This window comes from Anopheles moucheti, chromosome 2, assembly GCF_943734755.1.
Source record: "Anopheles moucheti chromosome 2, idAnoMoucSN_F20_07, whole genome shotgun sequence".
NCBI lineage: Eukaryota > Metazoa > Arthropoda > Insecta > Diptera > Culicidae > Anopheles > Anopheles moucheti.
The window spans coordinates 51,739,069-51,764,315 of NC_069140.1; the positions used below are offsets into that span (position 1 = coordinate 51,739,069).

At 40.8% G+C, this 25,247-nt stretch overlaps 2 protein-coding genes across 2 annotated transcripts in view; one reads left to right on the plus strand and one right to left on the minus strand.

Moving 5' to 3' along the window:
* The window catches only part of LOC128309360 (contactin-4), a 191,521-nt gene that overhangs the window by 102,377 nt on the left and 63,897 nt on the right, over positions 1 to 25,247 (minus strand). The window contains exons 4-8 of the mRNA XM_053045727.1: positions 24,334 to 24,418; positions 18,449 to 18,559; positions 5,797 to 6,000; positions 5,544 to 5,695; positions 988 to 1,132 (exon numbers count right to left, since the gene is read on the minus strand). Of these exons, the coding sequence (XP_052901687.1) occupies positions 988 to 1,132; positions 5,544 to 5,695; positions 5,797 to 6,000; positions 18,449 to 18,559; positions 24,334 to 24,418 (697 nt within the window). The remainder of the gene's footprint in view (positions 1 to 987; positions 1,133 to 5,543; positions 5,696 to 5,796; positions 6,001 to 18,448; positions 18,560 to 24,333; positions 24,419 to 25,247) is intronic.
* On the plus strand, positions 21,358 to 22,410 carry LOC128309361 (endothelial lipase-like). The gene is made up of 2 exons (XM_053045728.1): positions 21,358 to 22,325; positions 22,386 to 22,410. Exons 1-2 carry the CDS (start codon positions 21,358 to 21,360, stop codon positions 22,408 to 22,410), a joined length of 993 nt encoding a protein of 330 aa, XP_052901688.1.

Below are 25,247 nucleotides of genomic sequence, written 5' to 3' on the forward strand. Positions count from 1 at the left end.
AGAACGGGCGACTTTGGGGATCCTTTTGATCCCGGTGACCAATGTAAATAAGTGAAGTGAGCGAATGTTTGCCCAGCACGAAAAGAACAATTCTGTGGATGAAAATTTGAACCAAATCGTATCGTCAACCGTATGCGCCATGACCTTTTAGTCGTATAAGGATAGCCCAGTGCGGGTGCTTTTTTTTGTTTTCTCGCCAGCAAGAATATAATGTCTGTGTGTGTGTGTGTAAGTTCTCGGAAGGATTCTTCAGGGGACCCGTAAAAGAAGTTTTGTGTATTTTTTTTTCTATTTGTTGTTGTGCTTTCTTTACAAAGACCAGAAAAGACGAAGAGAAAGTGTTCTGTACAAATATGGAACCTTCCGGCCGGTGGACGACATTTGCGTTAATGGCGCTTCTCAGCGGCACTACGGTACGGCACTGGACAGAAGAAACAGGCAGGTGACAATTGTCCAGAATAAATTGTCTGTTTAGCGAATTTTGCGTCCGGTTTTGCTTCCTTCGTTCGTCCTTTCATTTCGTTTCGACTGGAATTTGATTTTTTTTTGCGTTGTTGGTGTGTTTTTTTTTCCTGTTAAAGCTCCTTTCATTTCAGAGATTCGGGTTTGAGATTTTCTGTTAATCTCATTTCACCGTATGGCCCATCAGAAACACGGTCCCTTTTCTTTGCTTTGCTCAACCGAAATTAAACGCAAATGAAAAATCCGACAAGCGCAAAGGTCAGACGAACGCGGCACCGTGCTTGCTGATAAAACATTAAATTAAACGATTCATTTGCATTTGCAAAGGCTTCACACTGGGGTTCGGCCGGGAAGAATCCGGCCTATGGTCCGAACACGCCGGTTCTGTGACAGAATCGTGACATTTTGCTGTCCGTTCGGTGTGATAAGGATACGCACATCCTTCGTGCGGTACGATTAAATGGTGCTTTACCGGTGGGCACGGGTTGGTATGGAGTATGCAGATGCAGAGTGCAGGTTACTTACAGAAGACGTTTAATTTCATCGAAGTCTCCTTGGTCCCTCGTTTCACCAGCTCGTTCGTAGCCCGGCAAACCAACGTTTTACCGTGGTCCTCCCGGGTCGGCGTGATGCTGAGCGATGCGAGCGTACTGTTTCCATCCTCGGACGTCTGGATGAATCGGGAAAGAAACACGAATGAGAAGAAACCATGAATGGAAGAATGCCGAACCGAATATCCATTATCGCAGAGCAAAAAAAAAAAAAGTTACACAAAATATAGCTGCAAGTACGAAAGATTAGTGAATGAAAATGTAAATGAGGGCTTTTGCGTGTGCGATGAAAATGGGTGTAACAAAACAGGGCGCATCCCACAGATAATGAAGACCGGGCATTCTACAAAGCAACTCATTATTCGTGCGCACTGGAGGGAAGTAAAAAAACGGATTCCGTGTTTTTTTTCCCCTTGTTCGCCCAAAGAAACACATAAAATTTCCCTCAGTTATGATGAAGCAATACAGGTGAGTAATTATCCCTTCCGGGCTATAAACACGCGGTACGCGGTACCGGTACATGAATGCTGGCCTGAAAGGATTCTGTGGATATATTTTTGGGATCTGGTAAAGTTGCAGCGAAACAAGTCTGAGTGATTTTTTTTCCGTGCATAAAAAATGTATCACCCTTAAATGAAGACAGAAGATAAATCGAGACAGTTATAAAAAAGGAGAGTACCAACGAAAACAAATTTGCCTGATGTTGGCTTGCTTTGGTGTTACGTAAAATGGGTAAAACGTATTTAGAGGGGTAATTTTGGTTTTTGTAGTTCCATCGACATGTTTTTTTCCTCGAGCATTTGCATTCCATTTTTTTTATTCCTTTACAAAACTAAAAATCTTTGTAGCAACTTTTTATTTCACTAAAAATATATCTTTTGTACTTTGAATGCTCGTGTTATACATGTTGTGTTATAGATGTGATATGTTTTGTTAATTTGTCTAATTTTAATTGGTATAAGAGTTTTACATTATGTTGGGGTTTTTTTTAACTTTAATTCTTTTAATTTAATTTAATTTAATTAATTAAATTAATTAATAATTAATTTAATTAAATTAATACATAATTAATTTAATAAAATTAATAATTAATTAATTTAATTTAATTTAATTTAATTTTCTTTTAATTTAAAGTTCTTTTAAAGAATGAACTTATCGAATATGTTACTATCTGTAACTGAGGGAATTTACGAAACTCTTGAGAATCAGCCATTTATTAAGTAATATTGGTTGTTGAGCAACGGTGCAATTAAACCCGGTAACGGTACGTTAGGTTTCCGCTAGGTGGCGCTCGCCGCTAAGAAGGGATCGTGCGCGATTATCGATTGTCCGATCCGCCTTAAACCACAAAGAGATAAGTTTTGAAAGGTAGCGCAAGGGCAAAGACTTTGAGGGCACTTAACTTTGTGCTACAAAATAAATCAAACTAACACTACCCTAAAGGCTATTAAAAAAGACAAACTATTTGCGGTCGCCCACTTTTTTATAAAAGTACTTGTTGGACGTGATAACGTACCGTAATTTTTTTAAAATGATGATATCGAAGCCTCAGAATATATGTACGAGGATACAAACAAACCCTTCACTATACGAAAGTCTCTTACAGAGAGCTTTAGTTATTTGTTATCGGGCAGCAAGAGACCTTATGGAAATAGACCTAACTAAAATTAATAAGCAAGCATTCATTTACAAAATGACTTGATTAAAATCAAGAACATCGACGAGCATTTAAAGCTAGTTGATTCTAGTTATGGGTGAATTGATTTTTGGGTGAAAAGAGCACACGACTAAATCAACTTAAAATCCACGTAAACGGATCGATCATACAACCATGTTCAAAGCACGAATCAGCAATTGCTTAAAGAAGCAACAACACAGTCAACAGAAGAACCAAAACAAAAAGCAGCTCGGCTGCAAGAGTCACAAACGACATTGTTTCGTGATGAGGATGAATTTGGAGCATTGTAGCGATTTTTTTGTCATTGTTGTTAAGTCTCATGACACAGATCCGTCCCTTTATTCAACGACCGGTTAGAAAGACACAGCCCGTCAGACACATATAATAGCAAGAGTAGAAAACAAAAATATTCAAAACGTGACCCATTCTCGCTGTAGAAAGATGATGCAAATTTCGTTACAATCTACATGACAGTGACTTTGTGGAGGGATAATTTTAATAATCCTTTCATTTTTCCTCGTAATGAATATCGCCTACATTATGCTGCGGTGTCCGGCACACTGTTGCGCTCTGTTTCTTTTCTTCCAAGAATGTATAATGTGTTTCTAGCCCTTCTGCTGTCCAATGGTCAGTTTTGCCGTCCATCCTTTCACCATCAGTGTGGCAGGACAGTTGGGTGGCACAAAAAATGGACGCCATAAATTAAATTCTCCTAAAAGGATTCTGGGCGAAGCACTGAGGAATGATAGCAATGCTGACCAAATCCCGCCCATTGTTGGGATGCTTTGGCGAAACAGAGCCGGGAAACAAAGATGAAGATTTTTCATTACTTATCCGTTGGGTGGAGGTGTATGTTTCGTGCATTTTTTTTGCTGATACTGCCGTTGTTGTAGGTCCACTGCAATGTGGGACTACCCCGTTGGTTGCCCTCATGCCGCTGTAAAAGCGCTTGTCAACGTTGAGGGTTGAACGGACTGACACAGGCTTATGAATGATGTAACAAGTGATTTATTCATGGTAAAGGTATTTTGCTGAATGGTACAGAATAAAAAAAAAACAAACCTGTAATATCCTTCATATTTTGTTTGAACCGGAGCTGTGGATCATTTAAGCTCAAGTTTGGTTCTTTTAAATTCAATTTGAAAATGAGATACCTTCGTTACGGTTGCCCAGATGAAGCTACGCTACAGTGGCTCAAATGAAATGCAAGCACACCGTTAAACGGCTCAATCAACCGATTATGGTTTTGCTTTTAGTGAAAACGGGACACTTAAAAAGTGTTAGCTCATCCCATGCACAAACATATGCCACCAGTTGGGCACACTGGGCCATAACCGTTACAGAAAACAGTGCCGAAGTATGGTTGCAATTTTTGGCAGGCGTGAGCACCAAAAGTGAGCCTCGCCCAATCGCACAGTTAGCTTCTCGTAACCATCAATTGGGTACAAATCGTTTCCCTAATGGATCGCCGAACCAAAAAACCGGAAGAACCCGAACGAGCCGATACCGTGCATCGTATCCTATTTGGCAAAAGGTGCCTATCTCTAATGCCCGCCAGGGACGAAGAAAATCCCTATTTACCAACGTGTTTTTTTTTCTCTCCTGGTTGAAACATACTGCACTTACACTACCCGGGCACAAAAGTGTCTAAATGCCGGAGCCCAATTCACTCACGACTCCATTAATAGCAGTTTTTTTTCTTCTACCCGTTGCTTCCAAAATCACCCGAAATTGGGTATTCCTTTCCATTACGGGCGGAAGGATAAGGGTAACGATCGTGTGTTGTGTAAAAAAAAAAACGAATGGTAAAAAGAAGCCACACTCTCGCGTGCTACACGTACACGGAAGTGTGAAATCGTTGGCCTGGAAGGTAAAATTAGCACACCAGCTGGCATGAGAGTGCGAATAACAATAACAGTATCGTTACATCACACCCGGCTGGGAGGGATTTGGGTTAAAAAAGTTAAATTTGACGAAGGTGTACAGCTTGCACGAACTGTGATAAGCCGTGATGGTGAGGTAAAATGTGCTGTACAACTGGTGTGCTACTTAGCATCTACGGTGAAGGGTTTATAGCCTGATTTCCCTCCAATGCTCGAAAATGGAAATGATATGACAGGATGTTTCGGTTGAAAGTTGTAAAATTAAAACCCACAATTAGAGAATCAAAATATTTGGTATCATAGTATGCTTGCAGTGCATAACAATTACAGCAAGAGAATTAAAATATTTTACTTGAAGTTATGTAACGACATAAGAAACAACTCGGTAACGTCATAATAATAATGGTACAGAGGTTTTCGTTAACACATAACATATAACAACATAATTTTGTCCAATGTTAGCAAGAAAACAGTAAAGTGGCTGACACCACTGGATGGATAAACTAGCGTGTAAAAACGTGACCATATATGCATTTTGACAATCAGAAGTTAAATGTTGAGATTAGTTATATTTTGCAGCAGTACTATTTTATTTTATTTAATTATTTATTTTTTGTACCAAAACCATATATAATTATATAATTCTTAAAAAACAATATAATGAAGGATTATATTACTATCAGTCAGTTACACAAAATCCGTCATTTATTTGCAGCAGCAGTTTAGTTTGCAACTGTAGCAAAAGTTTTCAAAGCTTGAACAAGGCACAAAGCAGATCATTTTTTAAGAATAAAATAGTATTACAAAATTTATTTTTAATCTTAAGAAAATGGTGATATCAGGTCTGATAAACTTTTTAATTAGTTTAAAAGAAAATGTTTTATCTGTAGTGAAATATAGCTACAACGAAATTAATTTGAAACTCATACTATTCAAGAATTTGCATAAGATTTGCAACATTTTGCCTACCGTTTGATTTGTTGCCGTCAGCTGGACACCTCCCATCCACCAGGTGATTTTAGCGGGAGGCCGTGAGCCCATCGATTGACACTGCACAATGTAGCGCCGATCGGCCGACAGTGGACTGCTTCCATTCACAATCTCCACTGTTAATGGTCGTACTGGAAGTAACACAATGTTAATGCAAATATTATAATGTCTCCTCACGGATAAGGGTTGAATGTAGTAAAGCTTTTTCTCAAGTATATCGATTTGTACTTACGTCGCAGCTCTATCGTGACGTTGGCGGTCACGTTTCTCCGGTAGAAGTTAGTCGCCTGACAGCTGTATACGTTATGCTGGTGAGCACGGGAGAGATTTCTGACTACCAGCCGGCTGCTAAGCGTCGACTCGTGTGCATAATCAATCATGGCGCTCGGCAGCGTCTTACCGTTGCTGGACCAGGTAATCTTCGGCGTTGGATTACCTGAAAAATGGACAGATAAGAAAGGAATAATAAGATGAAAATTGTATGAATTCGTGATTTAAACTAGCCAACGTCCGGCCGCATATAGTTAATGTCACGTTGAAAGCTTTGAATCGCGTGATTTCCTTTCTAACCAAGTAACGATCGATATTAAATGGAAGAAGAAACAGTTTCTATCGCTAAAGATGGCATAGCCTAAATATTTACCGAAACGTTATCATTAAATCAAACGCTACCGTACACCCGGAGCGCAGCACGGGTAACCTTGTTTCGAGCGCACAACGGACGAAGCGCTAATGACACCATAATTTGTTCCGCTTCGATGGTTTCCGTCGGAAAATACGGAAATTTCGGTTCCATACCAAAGATGCCCACCTCTGTTTTCAACCTTTTTTTTAGGTCCGTCGTGGGAACGGTCTGACGGAGGGTGTGTGCGATGAACGATTGGTCGTAAAATCGGAACCAATTAGATTATCGTGCTTGACGTAGCAGCATCAAGCAGATCATTCCTATTAACAGTTTTATTCGCTGAAATTTAGATTTATTGAGATTTGTCTTTCCGCACAGTGGTTTGATTTTACGCATAAAACTGAGAAGAGGTTTTATGATTATGGTTTATTTTGGCGCTAGACAGCTGAAGGTACTTTAGAACAGTGAAGTATTTATAATAATTGATCCAACATTTTGTACCTTGAAATCTTGAATATGACTTAAGTATGTAAAATCAATCATAAAAATCGCTGATAGTTAAGGCTAACAATTTGCAATTTCAGTTATTAAGCATAGGATAACATGGATACGATAGGACGTACGAATTAAGATATAGCAATGCAATCCATGCTTTAGTGACACTAAATTTAAATTTAAATGTTTAAACAATAACTCTCAACATGACAAATATCCATCGATTCGAATAGTCTTGAAATATCATGAAAAACTGTGTACTCTTCCTCCAGAACCGTCATACATTGGTAACATTCTTTTCTCACACCTGTTCATAGCTGTTACCAAACGGAATGTGTGAATATGCTAGACACCGCACGTCAGTGCAATGCGCCTGAATGGTAGGCAATCCGCACGTATGCTCGGTGTTGTATGTATGGTTGCCATCTTGCAAACGGAAAAATGCTAGTGATATTCAAGAGCCGAAGCTTATTTATTCGATCATGTTTATTGAAATATATATTTCTACGAAAAGCCTCGCCTGTAGAACAGCTACACGGCACGGCGGAACAGGTGTCACGAATTTGGTAGTGCTCGAGGGAGTAAAGTATCTTCTACAACCGATGGCGAATAGAAGACATATTCTCGAGTGTGTAGCCGGGCTTTGCTCGCTTGATGAACTTTGGCTGATGAGAATTGGGAATTGACAAACATGTGCTCGGGTTGATCGTTGGGTCGGGGTTAGCTGCTGCTAGACACGAAAGTACGTCACAGGCTTGCGTAGTGCTTCTCGGCGACGAATCGCTAAGCTGCTTGACAAGCTCACACAACCCGTAGGGGGTTCAATGTTCTGCACTTTTGCAAACGGATCGTTTGATAAATGGGATAATTTTCAGATGATCCTAGACATGGTTTACGGTTCAGGTATAGAATTCGTGAAATAAAGTTTAAAGCATAACGCCGAACAAGAAAAAGTACTAGAATTTATTGATTAAAGTTATGTTGGATTGAGGCAATTTATTAGAAGTTTTGATTATGATCGAACACGTTATCAGTTGTTCAGAAATATTTGCATTTGTAAAGTACAATAGTTTGAAAATTTTTGTGTATCAATAGCTTTATTAGACAATATATTTTACTTGTGATTAAGAAGTACTTGTTTGTACTCACTAAGTAGAGCATTAAATCAATCGCCAATCTGTTCACAAACGATAATACAGCTCCAACCACAGTGAAATAGAGATTGGGGATAAATCTGCCAAAGAAAGTGTTTTATTTTGTTCGCCCCAAACCGCGTGTGAAAAGCCCACCCTGCCCAATTTCCCTGCCACAATGGAAGGCCACCAGTAATTGAATGAAGAAATATTGTAAACAAAATTGATTGCGTGTTAAAGTTCACAGTTTTATGTATCGGACCCACATTTATTGGGCTTCGGATGGTGGTAAAGCAGTGCTTCCGGTGCGCTTCGAAGCGACCAACGTCTAGCGGCGGCTCGCCAAGGTGTCGGTAAGAATTGGTGAAATAAAAGAATAAGACGTTAAGAAAGCGCCCGATGGAAACAAAAGGGCACCCAGTGGAGGGGGGAAAAAACAATATGAAAAGAAAGCGCCAAGTGAGAAGTAATGTAAAGCTGACCTCACCTTCAACATCAGGGTAATAGACGCAAAGCCGACACGGTGTGGCTTCGGCCCGGTTTCTATTTCATCCGTTTTACTGCTCCCCAAAGGAAGTGGGAAACGTTGTAGGTTAGGTAGGTAGGTTTTTCTAGGGCCCGAAAACCCGACCGCAGTGGTCAACAAAGAATGGTAATATTAAAAGAAAAGGATGAAAAAGAGGAGCAATTTTTATTGATCACCTAAGGGCAGCAGTGCAAAAGGAAAGACTATTGAATTCCTTCTCCATATCGCACTCACTTTCCTCTCTCTAGCACGTGTACTTTTTCTATGTCTTTCCCTTTTTCGCTTTCTTTTTTCGTTGAATCTTCGGTCGGTTTCACCTTTTTGAGGCTGGCTTTTCGATTGAACAAAAACGAAGAAACGAAGTAGAGTTTATTTTCCCGTATCCACTCGCAACATATAACAACGTATCGAATATTCGGACTGACCTTTCACACGGCACGTTCTTTGGTCCGGTTTGAGAATATTTCCTTTTTTTTTGTTTGGCGGTGGAGCGAAAGCTAAAGGCTTTCGCCCGCTTCCCTAGCCGTGTTTCGTTAAAGCATTTTATGGCAATGGCATTCTTGCCTTTCGGTTCGCGCTCAATCATCATGCTGCGGTTCTAGGCGATCCCACCGGGCGTAGGAACCGCAGCCGGGCACCAAATCGACCGTAAGAAAATCGAACGTATGTACAAAGGCGCACATATTCGGCCACCATAAACAGACGGACGGTATGTGTTTGTGACCTACCCTTTTCCCCCGGGGGTGCGGGTCCCTACACCCGTTCCCCATTACGCGTTCCCGCGTTGCTTATGAAAACTCAGGGAAAATCGATCGAAATTGCTTCCCTGTGGCCTTCACTACACGGCCCATTCCCGCGTTTGGCATGGTTGCGAGTGTGCAGAATTTGATTCAGTTCAATCGATTTCGATTGCGCTGGGCGGCGATTTTTTATGCAAATATTTCCGAAAATATTGCTTCCATTCGCCCGTTAGCCGTCAAACAGGAACTAGCAGTGCGGCAGGAAGCATCGTAAACTGTTGGCCCACAGAAATATTTATGTCGCTCTAAGAAAATAATATCCTAAGCGACTTTTATGCGCCTCTCGTTCGAAGAAGCATAAGTATGGTCAATAGAACTGTAAGTGGAAGGTAAGAACACTTGTGTCAATTCAGAAATGAAGAAAATTAATCTCTTCATTTTCCACTACCACCGGCACTGGTTTGTGTGTTATTAAAAATATCGTTCAATTCTATATCGAGATTCCCACGACGACACTTTCGCCCAACGAGCCGAGCACGGGGTGGTGGAGTTTCCATTAGACATCCGTTCAGGCACTTAACTTCCGCAAACAGTTCCAATCTTCAATTAAGATCTTCTTATTGGCGTGAAATCTGAAGCCCGTACCGCAACCGAACCGTACAGCTGAAGGCGAGACTATTCAGGGGGAGGGATCGGAAATACTTTCAAAGTTCACCGGGTTTCCTTTCTCCGGCGAGCTGTATGAAAAAACCTCCACCCATTACAATATAGGGACACTTTCTTAAAGACCATACCCGGGACGATCTTCCATCGCGGTGCCGAGAAGGGAGTGTCAGGATGGTGAAATCTTTTCCACATCGTATCCTCTAATGATTTCCATTCCATGCAGGTCTTTAGCTTTCCCGGTGTCCATTTCCTTCACATCCGCACGGTCGTCACTGTCCACACGGTCCGTAACCGGAATCAAATGGGTAAACGAACGTTTCACATCGGAGCGAAAATGAATGAGGCGAAATTAATTAAATCGTAAAATGACTGCCAGTGTCGGTTGACTTGCCCTTCCAAGCACGGCGGTGGACTTCGCCTTTTGTGTACGGTTTTCGGAACGGCCCTTCGAATAATCTTTCCGCTCACTATCGCCACTCGCTCATCTATCGCATTTTTCTGCTTTCCTTCTCGCTCCGTCGGTCCGTCTGGGAAGATTTCTTTCTTTCCACAGTTTCGTGTCAGTCTCTCGTATAACCGATCTCAGCGTCCTCAACCTCATCATGCATCATTTAATCTTAATTATCGTGGTGACATTACACCATTCCGTACGCATCGTCCCATTCACCTTTTTCTGGCCCGGCATCAGTTTTGTTTCGCTCAATCTTTCTTGGCTTTTCGGTTGATAGCGCCTTTTTACTGGTGACGAGTGTGATCCATGCACGGCCCATGCAAGCAGTTGACCATAATGTGGCCCCCGGTTTTTCATGATGCAGAGTAACGATTTGGTATGATTGCGTGTGTGTGTGTATTTCTTTTCATTTCCTGTGGCGTTATAGTAGAATGGTTTCAGAGCAAAGAAGCAGGAGAATCGAGTGATGGCTGCAGACAGTATGTATGAATTCGCTCGCTGCTGATGTACTAATGATCTGCACAAGAAAGGAATGACCCAGAAGACTACGACACACTATGGGTAAAGCGTGGTCAAAAGAAGCAATGTTTAAGAAAAAGGACTATGAAGTAGCAAAAGCATGTGCAAAAAAATTAACAAAACCTTTAATCTTTTGTTATTTATTATACCATCGAGTGAACAATCCAAAGTTCCACAGAAATAGATCATAAATAAATAAATAAAGCTCAAAAAGTGAAAAAATCCAAAGTAACAGTGACCCATTGTGAATTCACACAAAATGGTTTCTGCACCACGAAACCGACATAAAAAGCAGCAAAGAAGTGAATTACGATCAAATCACGAAATAGAATAGGAATTGAAGTAAAGGAAATGTTCCATCTAGGACAGACTTCCTTAGTGGAATAGGAAATCGTTCCTGTTGTTGCCTGTATGGTTTTTTGTTCTTTTCCGCCATTTCGTGTCCGTTCACCATGGCACTGTATAGATTTGTTATAGGGTTGATGATAGGGTTGGTGCAAAATGTGTGATGCTCGACATCGAGGGTATTAATTACCGACAGGGTTGATTGTTACGCTATTGTAATCTGTCTGCCTTGTGCAATGGAGACGCCTGGTACCTCAACGAATTTTTCGACGTTGAAGTGTATTGAGAACATTGGCTAGGCGTTGGCATTGACTTAGAGGACATATTTGTGCATTTAGTATCTGTACTACTTTCCCACACATACACATACTCAACCTTACAAACACTACATGCAAACTATATTGAGAAAGATCGATCATGCCGAATAGCGTGAGAGTATGGAAGGGTGAAATTACTGTTGGACTCCGCGGGGTTCAGTAGCTTCGTGTACTATGGGGAGAAATTTATTAATTTATTATCGTCACAAAAAGTAAATCATTACTAGATGCTCTTTGATGATAAAGTGGACAACAGTAATATGAGTGAACGTCGCGTGATGAAAAGCACAATCAAGTTCATTTCTATAATTCATTTTTCTTCTGTTTTATTAACTATTGTTATTTTTACAACTTTTATTGCTTTTCGTTTAATACACTTATTGTTTCCAATGTTATTGAAGAATGGTAACGAATTTCATTAAAATGTACCTAGTTTGGTTAAATTTCTTCAATTAGCAGATGCAAAATGAACCGCCTTTAAAGAGGAAAAGATGTTCCGTCCACCTGAAAGCCATTGGGATTAAAGTTTCATCCATCCGGCACACTAGTAAACGTTTCGCTGCTAGCTGTACAACAGTGGACCTCGTATTACGAGACCCAAGCCACTCGATTTCCTACACCGAAAGTTCGTTTGTTTCGTTTTGCTGCTATGCTATAAAAATTCATATTTTATAACAAGAAGAGAAAAAAAAACTCCGGTACGATAACATTCACCCCAAGTTAGCTCGGTGTTTATTGTGGCATCCAGTAGAAAGCTGACCTGTTTTAACCGTACATACCTACCATTATTTGCCTCATGGCGGTAGGATATTTTGTGCCCAGCGCTTAAAAGGACTTACCGTGTAACATTATACAGCTTTGCCCATGGGGTTGCGCACAGGTAGCGCGGCGGGTTCGGAGAACTACAAAGTAACGTAACAAAACAGCAACAACGCAGCGCGATACGTTGGACACTGGAGACGAGTGGGTTAGTGGGTCTGGTTGACTGTTTGTGATACAAAAAACAAGGCTTTGTACGAGCACCATGAAACAGGAAGAACCTTTTTACTGTAACGGGAACGAGTTTTCATTCTTTCGTTTGATTCGATTTTTGTTTTGCCCGTTTCGTGGAAGGTGTTGGGACATTTGATCGCATTTTAAGTTTGCAATGAAACCGAACGTACGAAGTGAAGTATTTGATTTCTGAAACTCGCCTTTAGTCCGTTCCCGGCCGGTAGGATTTAGTCTGATGCTACCAGGTTGTTCTTACTATTCCAGCGATGCTCTGAAGCATTACACACTTTACTTCGTTATACGATCGATTGCTATCCCGTTTCCCATTCCCGGGCCATCCTGGGCCATCCCGAGCGAACCAAATAATTCGTTCAGTTTTCCTCCACTCAAGGAAATGTTTTGCTACCGAAAAAGGGTAAATCAAAAATCGATTTCCTACTGCCAATCGTTTGCCCGTAATGGGTTTATCCGCAGTGTGACTTGCCCCGATGATGGGAGGCCATACCTTGCGATGGCGCAAACACCTATCCCCGAAAAGGGACCACCACCCGCCGATGAGGTTTCGTCGATAGACAATTCAATTTTTGCTTCTCCGCCACGTCTTTGCGTACCGTGCTAAAAGTCTAATCAAAGCGTGAGGCGAGTAGCGAGACTGCCGACAGGGAGTGGTGTGTGCTTGAATGAATCGATTCCATTTAACCCTACGAAGCATCAGCACCCGGCACTAAAGCAGAGCGCCATTAAATGCTGCAGCGATTCTTAAACCCGGGCGCGATTGAACTGCTGAAGAAGCACGCTGCGTGAACAAACGGAGCAACGTCGCTTACCCGTACTAATCGCTTAATTAATCAGCCATTAAAGATGTAAGCTGTCATTAGATACTAATTGAATTCCGTTTTCATGAGTTTCGCGCACAGGGCCGGCCTTTTTTTTTTGCCTGTGCAGCAAAGTGTGGGCATTCCACTTCCATTCAACCAGTTTCGGCAGTGAGGTTGTGCTTTTTCTGCTTTGTTTTATGTGCCGGTTTTATGTTGCACGTTGTTTCACTTTCGGCAGCAGTACGCACCCGGTTGACTTCATCATGCGAAATGGCGCAATTTTGGCGCGAAACGAACACTGCGGCATTGTAAAGGTGTGTCTAACGTCTTGGATGCACGATTAAGCGCATAGCACACGAAACAGTGGAGGATCAATCCCCCCAGGGCGGAACTTTTAAAGAGGGGCCTATAATTTTGCTACGGCATTATCGGTGTTAGGGAGGTGTACTTCGAACAAAACTATAACGCCACATTTTTTACGATTTACGTACATTTACGAATCCTGAGTAGTCCAACGCCTTCTACGATTTTTGCCCAAAGTACAGTTTTCAATCGGTTTACTTCACAGTAACAATCAGAGAAATTTCTTAGAAACCTGTTTCGCTCATGTTGATGTTTTAGGCGATGAACAACACAATTGTTTTTTGATTTGCGATACCAGGAAAGCATGTTTTTAAAGAGGTGACACCTGCAGCGTGGAATAAATTTGCCCATCACTATTGCATTGCATACTATCAAATCCGTGAGAGCGATCGCTAGTGTAAGGAAGATGGATGAAGCGGAAAGCATCGTTCATCTCGCACAAACTTCCCATCGACTGGTACGAAATTCCATACCAACCAGCTATTTTCAGATTTCCGATAACAGAAAAGCATCCACGGAAGAGGTAGCACCTAGTATAGCAATTTTGGTCGAAAACCGCCGAAAAGTATGCAATATTTAAACACTAACTTTCCCGTTGGTCGAGAAAATTTTTTTCGAAAACTACCAGTTTCCGAATGTATAGTACCAGGAGAGCATCCACAGAAGAGGCAGCACCTTGTACAGCAAAACCGCCGAAAGGTATGCAATGTTTAAACACTAACTTTCCCGTTGGTCGAGAAAAATTTCTTCGAAAAGTACCAGTTTTTGAATGTATAATACCAGGCGAGCATGCACGGAAGAGGTAGCTCCTGGTACTGCGCCGTAAGGTATGCAATGTTTATACACTAACTTTGCAACCAACTTACAATGCGCCGTAAGGTATGCAATGTTTATACATGAACTTTGCAACCAACTTGCAATGCAAGTTGGGTGCATGCAAGAAACTTGCAAGATGGCGCCCAACTTCGTACTTGCATGCAACAAACTTGCATGCAAACTTGCATGCAATCTTGCATGCAAGTTTTCGCATGCAATTTCTTGCATGCAACTTGCATGCAAGTTTGCATGCAAGTTTGCATGCAAGTTTGTATGCAAGTTTGCATGCAAGTTTGTATGCAAGTTTGCATGCAAGTTTGTATGCAAGTTTGCATGCAAGTTTGAATGCAAGTTTGCATGCAAGTTTGTTGCATGCAAGTACGAAGTTGGGCGCCATCTTGCAAGTTTCTTGCATGCACCAAACTTGCATTGCAAGTTGGTTGCAAAGTTCATGTATAAACATTGCATACCTTACGGCGCATTGTAAGTTGGTTGCAAAGTTAGTGTATAAACATTGCATACCTTACGGCGCAGTACCAGGAGCTACCTCTTCCGTGGATGCTCTCCTGGTACTATACATTCGGAAACTGGTAGTTTTCGAAGAAATTTTTCTCCACCAACGGGAAAGTTAGTGTATAAACATTGCATACTTTTCGGCGGTTTTCGACTAAAATTGCTATACTAGGTGCTACCTCTTCCGTGGATGCTCTCCTGGTACTATACATTCGAAAACTGGTAGTTTTCAAAGAAATTTTTCTCGATTAACGGGAAAATTAGTGCCCCGGTCCTGGTGTAATTTCGTTTATACTTTAAAGTCGATTTTCGATAGAGTCGATATTATTGTGTGCATTTCATTAATTACATAGAAACAAATGTTTTATATACCCCAGGAAGATGTTTTTGATGAATTTTTTACCTTTTCAATTAATTTTTTTCCTATTATTTTTTTCCTATTATTATCCTATATATTTTTCCTTAACTCTGCTGTTAAATTCCCAAAAATCGCACAATTGGTACAAATTGTTTGGGGCCCCCAACACGACGAGGCCCTAGGCGACCGCCTACTCCGCCTACCGTTTGATCCGCCGCTGACACGAAAGTAACAGCATTCTGTTGCTGATGCTGCAGATGGTGAACAACTGTGCTATGAATAAGGAGTTAATGTTGTAATTTGTAAGTGAAGTGTTTGTCGAGATTATGAAGGTTTTTGTTTAACTTTGTAACAATTTGATGAATTTTTGTTACGAAGAAGAGGTTAAAATTTACATGAAGAGAAAAATAATTTGTCATGAAGAGAAGTAGAGTTCAGAAGGCGTTACAATAATAATTCATTTGTGTTTCAATGCAGCAATTGTTGGAATAATTTAATCATCATATTAATTTTCAATACTTTTCATTGTTCTTCCATGCAATATTTTTTACAATAAAAGCAGATGCACCGATTTTCGTTTACACACAGACATGGGCAATTAACATTGTTTTCCGGTCACTACCATTACTAATAATTAATTTTTCTGTGTTGTATTGAATTTCAATGCAGCAGAAACAATCAACGTTATGTTTAATAGATTGATCAGCTTGGCATTAATATATTTTTGTTTGTAGTACTCAATTGACATCGCATTTCAGCTTTCCGTTCCTGAATTGAGTTCTGTAAACAGGCTGTTCAAAAAAGGAATGTATTACCATGTTGCTTTATGGTTTATAAAGTGATAGCTATAAGTGATTCAACATAATCTGATTTAATTTGCGCAATATGCATGTTCAAGGAATCAAGGCTTAACGCCATGTATATTTTTATTTTTATTTATAATTCCATTATCACGACTTTCGCCGTAATATCCACCACCGTAGTGTTGAGTGGTGAATAATTTTACAAGCCATTTAATGATGCCATACATAGCTAGAACAAAAAAAGAACTTCAATCCACTTCCATTACTTCTGTACTGTATTGCAGCAAATGGTTTTATGTTCATGTGCAGTGCAGTAACCATACCGTGGAATGAATGTAGAAAGATAAATAAGAATGATACGAACTAGCATCTCATTACGCCACACAATGGAAGCAATGGAAATTTACAGTGTTCAGTTTACATTCGCCACCGTGCCGAACCACCAGGACACACGAGTAAAGTAGGTCCCGGTGGGTGAATTAATCGAGATGGCAAACAAACGAAGATGTAATTATGTGTTCTCCATCCCTCCCTAATAGGTTTCGCGAATGAGCGCGACGTGTCGCCGAAGTGCCAAAGTCTCTTGAAACGAGCCTTAAGCGACCGGGCCGGCTTCGTGGCTGCCATAATGCTAATGACCAACACCATAACAGTTTGCTTTGGCTGCTCTCTCCAACCTCATCTGCGAGTTAGTGAAGCCTACCAATTGAAGGGAACTCGACGGAAACCATCCACTGCAGTGCGTTTTTTTCTATCGGCTCTCGATTCAATTTAGAACTTGTAGCGGAGGCACTGACAAGCGGGCGCAGTATCAAGGTCGCGTGGAAAATGGGACAACAAACATGGAAATTCTTGCGCACTGGCGCATGTTCCGGCCCAGTGGTGAAACGATGCCCGAGTGGGATTGAACTGCCGAGTGGAAAAATTAATTAACTATCTTTGGCGTTCGAGCGGTGGGTAAACACTTGAACACACGGCGCACCGTTTGAATCGATCGTGACAGACGGCTGCTGGGGTACGACACACACACACAGGATACGCTGGAAAATGGCTGGCACTCGGTTGCGATGGGCTGTTCAGGTGGCACTTTGGGGTGATTTAATCCCGTTTTGAAATGGCGCTTGAAAGGTTCTCTGTGTTTCAACGAAACAGGTGCATCAAAGAGTATAGATCGTTTCCGCCGATTCCACACATTGGGGAAGGAAGTAGCTTTCTATTTAATGTGGGATAAAAGAATCGCACTCTGACAGATTGTGATTAGTGTGCTTGAAAGTGAAACTTAAATTGCTCATTTTAGAAGGAGGAACGTTACTTTCCAATTGGGATGATATTTGATAGTTTGAATTATTGTAATCCTTTGATATTAGTATTTCTAGCAGAGTTTATATCACTCCACAATCCGGAATCACAAGAGTGAAGAGAATTAAAGTAAATAGTTTCAAAGTAGAAGTAGGAAAAGTAAAAATTATAAATTCAAATAATGAATGCTTTCCAATCCTTTCAAATATTCCATAAGACTAGAGACGTATGCAATGTTCCTAAAATTAATTGTATAATTCATCATTTTATTAATTAAACTGTGATTATATTTCGTCTTAGAACTTATAGGTATAAATGAATAAAGTGACGCATATATACCAGTAAAAGAATGTCTAAAAAAAATATAAAGAGTTTTGTAGTGAAGAGTGAAATGTAAATAAAAAATTAATTTATCTAAGGAAGGCAAGTTGTATCAGAAAAAACCTCCAAAACTTCTCATCTCGATCTAAAACATGGATAAGAACATGGAAAACCGTGGATTGTTTTTGAACAAATTTTCTAGCTTTTGTTGCTTGGAAAAGAGCACAAAAAACGAAACATCACCGAAAGAAAGTTTTTCCAGAAGGAAAACATTCCAGTAAACATTGTGTACATATTTTAAGTGAAAATAAAAACAATTCCATCGCTGCAACGATCCACCCTGTCAACAGTTCTTTCTGTTTTGCTTATCTTTTGCCGTTTTTTTTCCGCCAGCGCTCCTGTAACGGAGAAAATCCCTACGATCACCATGTGGTGTATGTTGACTGAGAGACGACATGCGAAAGGAAAATAAAATATGTTGCCGAGAATTAAAATTCGCCGAATGATAAGGGTTAAGGTTATGCTTAGGATGGCAACCATTGTCCACGCTTTCACACTGCATTCAGCATTGCCCATGGCACAGCACACCAACGCGGCGGGTGCTTGGTCATGGTCGGAAAAAGATGAAACCTATTTACATTTCTCTCATACGATGCCACGAAGAACTTTCGTAGTAACCTTTTCGGCAATTTTATTTTTATATTTTTATTTGTTTGCTACCGTCAGCCTTTCTTGCTGTGCGATTGAATTGGAAAATGTTCGAAAGTCCTTTCAGATACGTACCTCCAGTGACGACGCATATCAGCACCAAATCGCCACCCTCCTCGTAGGGTCCGGCATGGGATGGAAGCACGACTCCAGCTTCATTATGAATCTTCGGTACATCGGGTGGAACTGGAAGGCGAGACAGAAAGAAAAGGATGTTAAAAAACGAGAATCATTAGACGAGCGAAAACGTCATCAAAATTAACACCAGAGCGTTTAGGTAATTGGACGAACGTTTAACCCTCTGATCTGTTCGGTGGGATGGAAGACTATACAACTATCCACTGTCATATGATCATTGAGTCAGCTGAGATGGGACAGCTTAATGTGCTTTTTAAAATCGACAAGAAATCGGAGAACGTGTAGGATGAAAGCGGTAAGCGAATGCCGCTGAACCTTAATCACCTAATGAATGCTGCTTCACGTAGGATCCCGCACATTATTAGGGGAAATGTTACAATAAGTTGTTAAAAGGGGTCTTTTTTCTTCATGTGACTTTGAGGCTACTATATTTTTTAAACCTCAAGTTTCATGCTTTTTAAAAGGCGTAAACAAGCCTAGTTAATATATTTAAACTAAATTACCAAACTCCTAAACGCTGATCGCTCGGCGCGAAATTTTGTTTCCTGAACAATAGTAGTAAACTCCCTTCGAACACATTATTTGTACAATTGGAAAAAGATATCAAAGCTGACGCCTTGCTGACAAACAACCGCAAACCCTGCATAAAAAAACTAGAAAGAAGAAATGGAATCCGGCCATGGGATCAATAAAGCATTAAAATAGATTGGTTGATGATGAATCAAACAACAAAAGGTATCAGACCTGTTATCGGAAGCCAATACTTCGCGACATTGCTGGAAGAAAGATATCAAAGTCATCATCAAATTTACACGGCAGGATCTGTCTCTAATATTAGTGCAGGATGTGGCATAATCTCGTCAAACAACAGATGCTCTATCAAGCTCCCGGACTAGACCAGCATTTTTTTGGCAGAAGCGATCGCCATGATAAAAGCAGCAGAAGAAGCAACAACCTCCACCAAACCTAACGTTATTTTTATCGATAGCGCTAGTGTCTTGGCCACCCTAGAAGAGGGCAAATCAAAGAACCCGTACATTCAAATTCTGGAAAATTTGGGGTTAGCTACTCAAATCACCTTTTGCTGGATACCTGGTCATTGGGGTATTAAAGTAAATACAGTAGCAGACTGCGCAGCCAGTGAAGGTTGAGAACTAACTTCGGGACTATATGGAAATCTCTCCAGATCGGATTTGAACATATGGGCAAAACATATCATAGTTCAGGCATGACAAAACGAATGATGGAAGTTAGACGAAATTCAGCTTCGAATGTTAAAATTCTCAGTGTCCCCTTATGAAAACAACCGGAGTAGCAAAGAACAAGCAATCCTTACTAGATTGTGAATTGGACATACACGACTGACGCACTACCACTGCTCAATGAAAACAGATCCTGCTAGATGTAAATACTGTGGGGAAATCGTAACAGTCAGAAATATCCTTGCTGACTGCATATGATATGTCAAAGAAAGGAAAAACAATAATTTAGATAGTAATATTGATAATTTATTAGCAAACCAGGATACAAATGAAATAAACATTTGAAACTTTATTAAAGAAATTAAATTATGAAATGAATTGTAAAGAGCAAAGGAAATTGGGGAGCTGAGGGAATGTTTATGTATTTCAAATTAGATGTAAAGCAAAGAGGCGAATGACAGCCATTGGCACAAAGCCTATATAAAGTGAATAAAAAAAAAGCTTGTTCAAGTAAAAATCAAAAAATCAATCCATTTGTTAAATTTAATTGCTAATACCGGTTCGTTAAATATGCGTGTGTCTATTTTCGTCCCTGAGAAAATTGTGTGAATGTAGTGATGGGACAGGTACGTCAAACACATTTTAAGCAATTTTTGCTACAAATACACACTAGTATACGTTGAGGCAATGTTCGAATGTCTGGAACCCTAATTACCAGAGTTTACATCATCGACGTTTAATCCGTTTTGTAAACAGAGTAATTAATGCGTTATGCAAGTTTTTGGGTTTTAAAAATGTGTATCCCTACATCTGATACTTAATTTGGCATACTCGAATGTTTTTTTTTAAATAAATACGACATTATACACTGTCATCATGTTACAGCTGCTTAAAAACGTCCAAAATGTAGAAGAAGATAATCCTTCTGAATTTTTCACAGAGCATTCACAGAGGCAAACGAGAAACTTATAACAATTTTTGAATTTGTTTCAAATTAAAATGGACTATGCAGACTTAGTAGTGAATACTTGCCACATTTTTATCCTCTATATTAATAAGTAAACTAACCAAACTTTAGTAAACCTGTAAATGATTTTTTCAGCTATTGGACGATCGTGAATTGTTTTCAACCGATTCGCAATAATCGCACGAACACACAGATTTTAAAATCTTCATATCAAATCAACTCTCCGTGGAACACACACAATCTCAACAAAAAGAATTCAAGCCTATTTTTTTTTCTATCTACTACTCAAATTATGTCATCCACAAATTCATGGAAACCCAATACAACTTCCACAAAATCGAAGAAGAAGAAATTGGACCGATTTAGGAAAATAGAGCTCGTACCATGATCGGAAGCGCTTCTTTCAAGGGCAACTAGAAAAGCTTGAGTAAACAAAGTCTCCAATTCTTATTCCGCGTACCGATCGTCTGGCAGCTGCAACTGTTTTGAACCACATTTTAGCTGTTTCAACAGCTGGTCGTTGTTTTGTTCGGGTTAAACATCCACGCACCCGCTAACGTAACCGTTTCCTTGTTCGTGATCGTATCAAATCGCCGCTCTTGTAATAAGACGTTTCCAGATTCGCTGCAATCTTCATTCGTCTGTTAACTTTGCCAGCTGTAGGTGGATGCTACAGCATGTCCAAGGCGCTAATTTTTCTCACCGCTCTGCTCTGCAGCATCGTGAGCGATGCCAGTGGAGCAGATTTGCAGGACGTGCTGTCAGCGCTGACGGAAGGTCCGCTTGCGAGATTGTTTGATTCCTTCATCGTGCCACCGCCGCGTACGACCGGGTTTGAAACACTGGTGCCCCAGAACAATATAAGGCTGCACTGCACGAAAACATCGGAACTGCGGTTTCAGGAGGTATTCTTCGGCGATGTCAACGTAAGGGAGAAGCTTAACTTCACGCTGCCGTTGACGATCGCGATCCATGGCTGGCGGGATAGCAGCAACCTCACACTGTACAACGAGCTGACCACACGCTATCTGCGGTTCGTGAAAAACACCAACTACTGTCTGCTGGATTGGAGACCGTACGCCGAGTTCGGGTATCAGATTACCGCCCGCCAGAGCGCTCCGCTGGTGGCCAACTATCTGTTTGGGTTTTTGCAGTACATTAGCTTGCTTTACTTCCCACTGGAGAATGTGTCCCTGATTGGGTTCAGCATGGGCGGTCAGATTGCTGGCATGACAGGTAAGTTGTTGCCCGGACGGATCGGAACCATCTATGCGCTGGACCCGGCCGGTCCCCTGTTTTCTCACCCGTTCGATATTGGGCCGAATCGCCGGATCGCCGGAACCGATGCAAAGTACGTGCAGGTGATCTACACGTCGCGCTACACGGTGGGCTTCGGACCGCTCGTGGGCACCCAAAACTTCCTGCCAAATGAGGGCTACCATCCGCAAGCCCCGTGTGATACCAAGGACGATGGAAAGGGCGAATTATCGACTGCGTTGCGTTGCAGCCATCAATACGCGGTGAAGCTGTTTACCGACTCGCTCGATCCGGCCAACCCGATTATGGGTCAGAAATGTAATAAAGTTCTTGGCGTACGGGTTTGTTTATTCCTGCCAAAGGATCGGTTGGGGGTTTATGCAAAAAGGTAAGGTAAACATAATTACAATTTAAGGTATGGAATGTAATGATGGACTTGTTTTTGCAGAATACCTGGCAATTTTTACTTGTAAACGAGCACATAAACAAATGCACTCGAATGGCGTAAGGGCACAACATATATCACTAAAGCTCATATTTGAGGAAATACGTTCAGAAAGTCGAACATAAAACGGCATACCATACATAAGAAAGCTTTTCGTCTTAATTCATCCGAAAAAAATGGGAAACAAAATGCCATCCCACAGGTTATTGGGCAGAAGGAAGATGGCGAACGCAGTGCAAAAAGCACTAAAGATATGAAATTTAAAGCTTAAAGAGCGTACTTAAGAGTGCCGCATAAAACACCAAATGCTCTCGAAACCAACAGGTGAATGATGCTGATGATGATGATGATGATGATGATGGGGAAACCTCTCCCGTGTAGGGGAGTTTATTGTTTGCAATCACCGAAAGTGTACTGCATATTTTGCATTTGCATAATTTAAATCTTGAGCTGTCGAATCACGCAACAACGCATCGAATGATGTGGTGAAGATATGACTACGTACGGAGTGTTCTTTTTTAATGCTTGTTTCAACCAACATCGACACTCACACACACACAAACACACACACACATACTGATTCCTGTATTTGGAAGAATGCCGCCATCTTGGTGTCATTCATCTTTTTGCCTCCCTTCAACGTGCGGTGTGACTCCGGTTGAACGGCAGGATGGAAAGCAATTTCGTTGATGATAGTCACACATTGATGATTATATGCTGGGTGCTGTAAAAACCGGCGACGCACTTACGGAAGCTCTACACACACCAGCGAGTCGTTTGATGTGCTGGGCACCATTCGTCTGGTACGGAACGTAAAGGCTTGAATAGCAACGTGCCGTTAGCTGGGCTGGGCGTCTTTCCTATGGCCGTTAAATGGCGGCTTACCGTACGACGCTAACGATGGATATGGTGCTGGTGGTGCATCATATTAATGTAGCGCACTCTAAGAACTCGTCGCTCAACAGATGAGTTTAAAAAAGATCATTTAATGGCACCGTCACGAAGGAGATTGGGGTGCTCCACTGGGAGACGGTCAAAGCGCTTAAACCATGCAATTATTTTACACGCTTTTTGAGTGATTACTTTGCTTGTGCTGCACCGTAGCGATTCTGCTCGTGGAAGGATGTTAGTTAGGTGTAGAATAAATTATTTTGAAAATGAAATTCATTTAAACTTTGCATGCACCATAGTTGAGCATACTTGAAGCGTCGCTTCAGTGTGAGCAACACATCAAATCAACACACAAAGAACGAAATGCAATTAAGCGTCACGCCGGAAACGTATTGTGGTCAGCAGCATTCAGTCGGATTTCACCTCTTTGGCTAACCATTTTCCGGGCCGTTGTGCATTGTTGAATGAATGAATCGCACCGCATTGAGAACGAGGACGCATTGTTCCTCACGATTGTTTCTTTGCAAAGCGGGTTTCCCCAATTAAAATGCTTCACGAACGGAATGGTTTTTCTTTCCCCAATATGGTAAGGAGTGCAACGAACCTCGTCGTATTCAGAACTTTGCGAGAAAAACACCCCATATTTGTTTCTTACCTGTCTAGGTCCTCTGATCGTGTTTTGTTCTACATTCACTGGTAGAAGGGAAAATAAACGAAGTAAAAGTATTGGCGTATTTTCGTGCTTGAGCGAAAAGCTCGTTCACTCGGAGAGTGACAACAAACAATGCACCAAAAAATGCTGGCCACCATAAAAACAAGGTGGTTTCCACAAACCGGAAAACAATACGACACAAATACAGGGAAAAACATCACTTTAAAACCATTCCACGTTTGTCACCCTCCACGTTAGTGATTACTTTCTCGCTGTTTCAATACCGTGAAACTTGATACACAAAGAAAAGCCACTTCATTCAGCATGTGTTCTTGTTGTAGCATAATGGCTGCGCTTTGTATGATATGCGTCTGGTTTGTGTGATTTTATGTGCACAAGCTTACTTACCCACAATTTCTAGATTTACATTACTATTTTTCGTAGGTGATAGCAAAAAGTCTACCCGACATCGAAAGATTCCAGCGTCCTTTTTCTGTAAAGAGCGAAACGAAAATGTTATGTTAGTACAGGGAAGGCAGAACACTCAATACGACGGTGGGTTAAGCTGAATATGATGAATGAGGTCTCCGTGGTGCTAGAAATTATTTCTATGGTTGAAACAACTAGCAAGATGGTTGTTCGTCTTGCTGGTGGTGAGATGCTACAATCACCAATTTCCGATGTACATTATGACATTTGGAAAATTAATTACATAAAGAAAATATTGCATATATTTTAGGATAAAAAAGCATTATATACAAGCAGTATTAAACTTTAAAAGTTTTTAATAGTGTTGGGCTTAAAACATCGATCGAGAAGAATCATTCACAAGCGCCTTTAGTGAGGAGTTGATCAAAGCTGGAATCAATCCTCGAAGCGTCATCACTTTCGGACGTGATTTTTATTCTTTTTGTTTTAGTGATAACAATTTATACAAAGGTGAAATCGGTTTACGCATCGTTAGCATTTGATTTTGTAAACTAATTGAGCTGTTTTTTTTTGCTTGTACATGTTTTGGTATAAATTTAGCAAAACTCATTTTAATCTCACCTTTTTTTAAAAAAATGAGAAATCACTCACTCACTCAGTCACTTAACAAGTTGTATCCGCGCGCGGTATCCTTCGCTAATATTTCCGTAACCGAAACCAAAAAGAAACTTATCTTGCGATCTCCATGCTCTGTAAGCTACTGTTTATTCCGATGTCTTCCCTTTCTTGTTTCTATAATTCATTATTGATCTAGATGAGATTAAAAATTTATCTAGAGGCAATTAAGATACCGTCTAGTGCATGAAACATTTCGTGAAACTTTTCATGCAAAA